The sequence below is a fragment of the Periophthalmus magnuspinnatus genome, chromosome 17 (assembly GCF_009829125.3).
Source record: "Periophthalmus magnuspinnatus isolate fPerMag1 chromosome 17, fPerMag1.2.pri, whole genome shotgun sequence".
In the NCBI taxonomy this organism is placed as follows: Eukaryota; Metazoa; Chordata; class Actinopteri; order Gobiiformes; family Gobiidae; genus Periophthalmus; species Periophthalmus magnuspinnatus.
Genome location: NC_047142.1, coordinates 8,058,692 through 8,067,161, shown reverse-complemented (window position 1 = coordinate 8,067,161; position 8,470 = coordinate 8,058,692). Strand labels below are relative to the sequence as shown.

Genomic DNA, 8,470 nt, shown 5'->3' with positions numbered 1-8,470 from the left:
AAGCTGTTTACAGTTTCAGTGCAGTTAGCTCCTCCTTCAGACAGATATAAGGCAGTGTCCAGCAGTGATCTGACCAGAACTGAAGAAGAGGCTTGAATGAGCAGTGAAATGTCTTCACTCCTACAGCGATTTGTTCAGTTGACAGATTAAATTTAGTCTTTTGCTATAGTTTTACATCAGTTAAGTGAGTTTGTGGACAAAAGTTGAAAAGAAAAGAACAAAAATACAGGAAGTAGCTCTGAGCTGCTGTTTTTATTAGTCTAATCATAACTATTGTGTAATTTAGTCACATGTTTACATTATTAAATATTATGGTTGCTTGGTAACATTTACAGAATAAGATTTACGTGTCACATCTGCTACCTGTGTCCAACCAGGAAGTCAAATTATAAACATTTTCACAAAACAAAAACCTAACAAAAAAAATAAATAAATAAAAAATAAAAAATAAATAAAATTTAAATAAATAAATAAATAAATAAATAAATAAATAAATAAATAAATAAATAAATAAATAAATAAATAAATAAATAATAATAATAATAATAATAATAATAATAATAATAATAATAATAATAATAATAATAAATACAATGTAAAAAAAAGGAAAGAAAAAAACAAACAAAAAAAACTAAAAAACAAAACAACAACAACAAACCAAAGGGAAAAAAAACAACAACAAAAACAAAACAAAAACAAAACAACAACTAGGCAATAGCTTTAGTGAAATCTTAATCTTAATAATAATAATAATAAATAATAATAATAATCATGTTAATTATGTTTTAATGAAATGAGCAGTCTGTCCTCTCATACACATCATGAAAGAACCTGAGATTACGCAACATTTTGTTCATTATTAAAAAACATATTTACGAAATGAAAACAGCCCCATTTCATGTTTTGGAGGTACATTTATTATCTGCGCTTTACACTGCGGCCCTGCAATGTTAAAATCACAAATAAATCAAACTACTGTATTTGATAACATATTTAATAAATGCACTTTGTTCTCTCATACCATGTACACGTTCTTTTTTTTTTCACAGCATAAAATAAGAAAAAACTGGTAATTTCCTTTGAGCGTTAACTGTTGTGACTTCGTGTGTGTTGCAGGGGGAAGTATTTTGATGTGACACTGTGTAACTGCTAAAAAGCCTGAGCAACACTGAGGTTAATTGATTTGACAGTAATATTTTAGTGCCATCTGCAGGCATATAGAGAGTTGAGAGGGCATCTGACACACAGTGGAGTAAACAGAAGCTCCATCTGGGCATGTCAGAAATGGCAAACATGACCCCTGACCTTTGAACCCTCCCATGACCCACATTTTTGCAGGAGGCGGGAAGAGTTCTTGTCATTCCCTGACTTGGCATCTTCTTATATTTAACTTGTTTAACTCATTTAAAGGTGTTTATTCTGTGTTCTGTCGCTGTAGTCACTAGTATTAGTCATCTTAAATGTTTAGTATTTATCAGTACAACAGTTTATATTTAAAAGTCATTTGATCCAACCAATCTCAACAATTAGATTTGTGTGCAAGTATGGTTACTATAGCAACTTCAGGTTTGCACCAAAATATCTGGCCCTGCTCAGTTTGAAAAATGGTGACAAATTGGGCAATGACAGTCCAATCTGCTGCTCATGATTGGACAGGGTCAAAGTTCAGACCAGAGTCTCCTAACCAGTTGTACAGTGCCCCCTAGAGGAACGTGAGCACACTCCAAGAGGAGGCTTTGTTTCAGATTAAAGGAGGTTATTCTACGAAATGTGCCTTTTCTTTCAGTCTTATTACAAAGCCAAAAACATACTGATCATATGTTTCATCGAAACCAGATTTGAACTAGGTCTAAACCAGGACTAAATCAATTCTGAACCCAGAATAAATCTTAGTCTAAACAAGGCCAAAACTAGGACTAAACCAGGACTAAACAACAGACTAAACTATGACTAAACCAGGACAAAACTATGACTAAACCAGGACTAAACCAAGTCAAAACCAGGTCTAAACCAGGTCTAAATCAGGACTAAACCAGGTCAAAACCAGGTCCAAACCTAGTCAAAACCAAGTCTGAACCAGGCCAAAACCAGATCAAAAGCAGTTCAAAACCAGATCAAAATCAGGTCAAAACCAGGTCAAAACCAGATCAAAACCTGGTCAAAACCAGGTCTAAGCCAGGTCTAAATCAGGTCTAAACCAGGTCTAAACCAGGTCTAAATCAGGTCTAAACCAGGTCTAAACCAGGTCTAAATCAGGTCTAAACCAGGTCAAAACCACATCTAAAACAACTCAAAACCAGGTCTAAACCAGGTCTAAAACAGGTCAAAACCAGGTCAAAACCAGGTCAAAACCAGGTCAAAACCAGGTCAAAACCAGGTCTAAACCTAGTCAAAACCAAGTCTGAACCAGACCAAAACCAGATCAAAACCAGGCCAAAACCAGGTCAAAACCAGGTCAAAACCAGATCAAAACCTGGTCAAAACCAGGTCTAAACCAGGTCAAAACTAGGTCTGAACCAGGTCTAAAGCAGTTCAAAACCACATCTAAAACAATTGAAAACCAGGTCTAAACCAGGTGTAAACCAGGTCTAAATCAGGTCTAAAGCAGTTCAAAACCAGGTCTTAACCCAGTCTGAACCAAGATCATTCTCTTTGTCAGTTGTGTTTAGATTTGTTGAGATGGATGTGTCCTGACCTTTGACCCCACTTCCTCTGAGGTCACAGAAACATGTCCATCTTCAGGCATTATCTCCGACCGTAAGTGTTTTATTCTGAGCAGGAAACAGTGTCTATTAAAAGAAAGGACAGAAGTATTTAAACATGATTGGGTTTGTAAATAGCAGCACTACATAAGAGACCAGGTGATAGGAGGCAGTCAAAGGACAATTATCATATTGTCGCATTTTTCCCATATCAATCCATTGAGAATTCTTCAAAAATGTTCTACTCCATGTTCTGCTCCAACCCACACGCTTTACTGGCAGAGGATGAACTGTAGACATCTCCATTAAAGAGACCCAAACTGATCACGTTTTCATGTATTTGTTCTTGGGCATGTTCCTGTAGCTAACTCACTATTACAGGCTTTTCTTCATCATTAACAGGATTATCATTAAGCTGTTGGCCACAAGATGGCAGCACAGGAGAAGCTACAGTCCACACTGGTTCAACTCTGCCCCATCTGACCTTCTCCTCTGCTCCTCTGACCCTCTCATCTGCATCCTCTGACTTTATCTCTTAATGACATCACATTTGTGGTCTCCTGGTGCATTTTTACCCACTGCCTGCCAGCTCCAGTAGCAGACCACACACGGCTCTGTAGATGAAACAGAACAGACCCTCCCAAAACCACATTCATCTGATCTGAATCTGCTCAGATACAAACTCAACACTAACAATAAATAAAGAAAGGACAAAGGCGTCAGCGGAAATCTCTGCATCTCTCAAGGAATCGTGTCAATATTTGTGGTTTAAATGTACTCTATGATCAAATAAAATGAAAGGGATTTTGGCTTAGCTGAAAGACTATTATAAGGACTAAATACACATGGCCACCTTAACTGAAATCATGAATGAAATAGTGATACACCTAAAACCTGATCTAAACTGTGACTAAACCAGATCTAAACCAGGATTTTCCCATATCTAAATAAGGACTAACCAAGATCTAAATCAGGACTAGATCTAAGCAATGACTAACCCAGTATACTGAATGAGCACTAATCTATCTTGATGAAATTCCACAAAATTATATCATGTACTACAATTCACTATAAACTTGAATAAGACCGTGTGGAAAGTATAACATGAAAAACCAAAACAAAACATGCACTTAAATGTAAACATAAATATATAAAAAATATCTTTGATAAGATTTGAACAGTGAAAAGAAAGACATGATTTTTAAAATGTATAAAAGTTGTTTTATTCTCAAAATAGAAATCTTCTATCAAAGACTGAATTATACATATTCACAATCTGGTTTATATAAACAAAATTTACACACGGTATGTACACAAATACAGTATAAATACATTTTTACGCACGCATTACGCACGTTGGATAAGGCAGTTTGAGCGGTTCTGTTTGAGACAGGACTCGGATTATTTATTTATTTTTTCGTTTCACTAATTGTGACAATAAACCGTACATGGAATAAAACGTAATTTAAAATTTTACAGAACACAGGGACTTACATTTTTTTTTTTAAGTAAAGCCATTAGTGACTCGTTAGCGCTAATGACTGCACGCTGACAGACAATGCGCTCCTCCTCCTCCCCCTCCTTCTCCTGTCCCCCCAGCGCGCTTTTCATCACAATCAACACAAGACAAAGACAATGAAATAATGCAGAGCGGAGCTGAGGTCAGAGCGTGAGAGCGTAAAGCAGGTGCGTCACAGCGTCAGGCCTAACTGTCAAAAAGACCCTACTCAACGAAAACAAGGAGGTTTGGACAAAGACGTGATGGTCCATTTAAACCACAGCATCCTACAGCAGGAGGCGTGTAGTCAGACGTGTAGCACTGTGACTGTCACAATTATGATGAAAGGAATGCACTGTCTCAAAGTAACATGAGGTAGGAGCCGTAAAAAACGGTAAACCTTTAACTTTTACGCACACTTTTACGCACATGATGAGCACTGTTCCATTATAAGGAACCAGTGTAAAACACTGTTCCAACACACTGTAAGGCACAATATAAAACCAAAGCCTGTCCTGAGTCAGTTTGTGTGGACTGAAGTTGTTCTGAGGTGGTCTAAGCAAAATGAGAGTCCAAACACGGCGCTGGGTTTACGCACAGTTACGCACCATGTAAATAAATAAGAAGTCCCGGTACCCGTCCTTACCGGTCCTCAGACCCGGGACAGCGGCATCTGTTTGGGGTACGACACTGAGCTCGCGGTGCCGGACCTCCACGTAAGCCCCGTGCTGACGTCACTATACATAGAGCCGCTCGTGGCCTTGCTCCCCCAGCAGCAGCGCGTGCACAAAGTCCTCCACGAGTCCAGGGTCTTCCCGGACCAGACCCAAGCCCCGGAGCTGATGCCCGCGAGGAGGCACATGAAATACTTCAACATGAACACGGCGTAGTCCGGCCGTATGCGCCCCGCGTCCTGGGCGCACGTGCAAGTGTGCGTAATCTCCCACGCGCTCCTGTTGTGCTGCTCGTAGAAGTAACACGCGACAATGACAGTGGCGGGAACCGTATAGAGCACCGTGAAGACGCCGATGCGGATCATCAGCCGCTCCAGTTTGTCCGTCTTGGTTCCACCTTGTTTGATGACGCTGCGGATCCGGAACAACGACACGAAGCCCGCGAGCAGAAACATCGTCCCGAGGAACAGGTAGAGCACGAGCGGTGCGAGCACGAATCCGCGCAGGTTGTCCAGGTTCTGATTCCCCACGGAGCACACGCCCGCCACTGGGTCCCCGTCCACGGCGCTGAGCGCGAGCACGGCGATGGACTTGACGCTGGGCACGAGCCACGCGGCCAGGTGGAAGTACTGCGCGTGCCCCGCAATGGCCTCGTTGCCCCATTTGAGCGCCGCCGCGAGGAACCACGTGAGCGACAGGATGACCCACCAGATGGAGCTGGCCATGCCGAAGAAGTAGATGAGCAAGAAGACCAGCGTGCACAGCGCGGGGCCCGTGGACTCGTACCGGATGGTCTCCACGCCGCCGTCCCGGTCACACGCCACCTCCTCGTGCCCTGCGGCCAGACGCACGAGGTAGCCCAGGGACACGCACAGGTAGCACGCAGACATAAAGACGATGGGCCGCTCCGGGTACTGGAACCGCTCCATGTCTATGAGGAACGTGGCCACGGTCACCAGTGTACACGCAAAGCACAGCACGGACCACAGTCCGATCCAGAAGGTGGTGAAGGCGCGCTCCTCCTGGCTCAGGTACGGGCTGTGGCACGGGAACGCACAGTTGGGCACCTGTCCAGTGTGCACGCGCTGCAGCAGAGGGTGATCCGCGCGCAGAGGGACCATGGGCTCGCGGCAGAAGCAGCCGGACTCACATGCTGCCGGTTTGTGTTTTCCGGGCACGCGGTTGTAGGGCTTCTTCTTGGGCGCGTGCGGCTTGACCGCGCGGTTGGTGGGTTTGGGCACGAGGCGCGGCGGCGCGGTGGTGCTCGCGCTGCGGTTGTAGTCCATACACAGCGTGTCCTGGTCGCCCTGCTCCGGGAGCAGCTCGCAGCGCATACGGTCCGGCCACGGGAATCCGTACTGACGCATGAGCGGCGCGCAACCCGCACGCGCGCGCTCGCACACGCTACGGCACGGCGGCAGCGGCTTCTTGTAGTCCTCCAGACAGATCGGAGTGTACATGCTGCACAGGAAGAAGCGCAGGTCCGCGGAGCAGCGGATCTCCACCAGCGGCCAGAACTGATGCACCTCCAGTCCCGCCTCGTCCTGGGAGTCGTGCTTGAACGGGTTGGGCATGTACGTGTAGTTGTACCCGATGCCCTTACACAGTGGCACTGTGATCTCCTGGCACTGCGGCTCCTTGGCCGCCCAGCACCGCGTCCCGTGCAGCAACAGAGCGAAGAGAGCTAGTCGAGCCGGGACGCTCCTCTCCATGGTCCCTCTGTCTACTCCGGATCAAACAACGCCAAAACAAGTCCAAAACAAGTTCAAAAGAAGTCCAAAACAATTCCAGAACAGAGCCAGACTAGCCCTGGTTTAGTCCCGGGGCAGCGCTAAAGCCATGTCCTGTCAGATCCACGGTGCTGGCTCTCCTCTCCTCTCCTGTCCTCTGCTCTGTCTCTCTGTCTCTTTCTGTTTGACTGTGTCTGAATGAACCCGGAGGGGTTTTATACGCCGCGCGCAGGACACTCCCACCGGGCTGTGAGCTGCTGAGGCGGGCTCTGGGCTCCAAACTCTCGCTGCTCCTGGAGGTGTGCAGCCCCCCGCTTCTTTTACAAACATCGTAATGAGACTCGGGACAATGGAGACATAGGGGGCATGTCTGTGGACGCGCACGGGAGCAAGCAACGCCAAAGTTCACTGTGTCATTATGCGCGCGCTGTCACGAGCACGGGCAAAATGAACATGGATTTGTGTTTATTTTATAATTCTGAATCACATCTCTTGGACTTCACGCGTAAAATCTCTGTACAACATTAACATTTAAGCCCGTTTGGTCACGTGTTTATATAACACAGCGGTTAATTGTGGCTTAATTGAGTACGGCAGGGCGCAGACAGAAGCAGCGCCGCGGGGGATGACGGAAGATAAATGCAGTTAACAAAGACAAAGGAAACGCATTTGAGCTAACACTCATTAACACCCGCGCAACAAGAGAATACACAACATGTTTAACACACAGCTCTGACAAGACAGACTTTTGTATAAGTTCAGTTTGAAATAAAATCAATACAAAAACATGTAAAAAAGTGTAAAGACTGATTTATATACAAGAAAAAAGACCCAAAGGACTGCACTGTGTAACTTTTCAAGTAAAGGTTTGCCTCCTGCTCGTCTCCATGGTGATGTGATGGCTTTGTCAGGAATGATTCTCAGTAAGACATCTTTAAAACACTGGGGTTAGTTCAATTACATAGTGACTTAATGCTTAAAAAATAACTGTAAAACATGTATTGTTACTGTGAGCGGGGTCGCCTCTCCACAGGTCTGACTTGCAACTTGGCCTGATGTTTGAACATGACGGGCAAAAGCAGTGACATCTCCATGGTGATAAACAAGTGGCAGAACTTTTAATATCTGCGTTTGGGTTACAGCATTTGAAACGGTCAAAATAATGCACAAAGCTCTGTTCCACCTTGTGATGTCATCAAGTTGTAGTTTTAAAGTCACAGGAACTCTGCAGTATCTTCTGCACCGACAAGTGAGAGCGGTCCAGTGAGGCTAAAACAGTAACTACAATTATACAAATGAGTCTAGTGTATGGAGTTTAAAAACACTGCGTGTGTGTGTGTGTGTGTGTGTGTGTGTGTAGGGGTGTGTGGGGGGGTGTGTGTAGGGGTGTGCGTGTATGTGTGTGTGTGTGTATGTGAGTGGGGGTGTAGGGGTGAGTGTGTGTGTGTATATGTGTGTGTGCGTGTAGGTGTGTGTACGTGAGTGTGTGTATGTGGGGGTGTGCATGGGTGTGTACGGGTGTGTGTGTGTGTATATATGTGAGTGCGTGTGTGTATGTAAGGGTGTGTATGTGGGGGTGTATGTGAGTGTGTGTGTATATGTGTGTGTATAAATGTGTGTGTGCGTGTATGGGTGGGGGTGTGTAGGTGTGTGTGTGTATATGTGAGTGTGTGTGTATATGGGGGTGTGTGTGGGGGTGTATGTGTGTGTGTATATATATGTGAGGGGGGGTGTGTGTGTATGTGTGTGCGTGTATGTGTGTGTGTATATATATGTGAGTGCGTGTGTGTGTATGTGGGTGTGTGTAGGGGTGTGTGTGTATGTGTGAGTGCATGTGTGTATGTAGGGGTATGTAGGGGTGTGTGT

The 8,470-nt window shown here is 44.6% G+C and overlaps 1 protein-coding gene across 1 annotated transcript; it reads right to left on the bottom strand.

Annotated features, from left to right (window-relative positions):
* Positions 1-4,010: 4,010 nt before the first annotated feature.
* On the bottom strand, positions 4,011-6,781 carry LOC117385144 (frizzled-8-like). The gene has a single exon (XM_033982423.1). The coding sequence runs from the start codon at positions 6,584-6,586 to the stop codon at positions 4,853-4,855; it is 1,734 nt and encodes a 577-aa protein (XP_033838314.1). The 5' UTR covers positions 6,587-6,781; the 3' UTR covers positions 4,011-4,852.
* Between the last annotated feature and the right edge of the window lie 1,689 nt (positions 6,782-8,470).

Excerpts from the sequence above, each read along its gene's own strand:
- LOC117385144 (XM_033982423.1), bottom strand. The coding sequence starts at position 6,586 with ATGGAGAGGAGCGTCCCGGCTCGACTAGCTCTCTTCGCTCTGTTGCTG.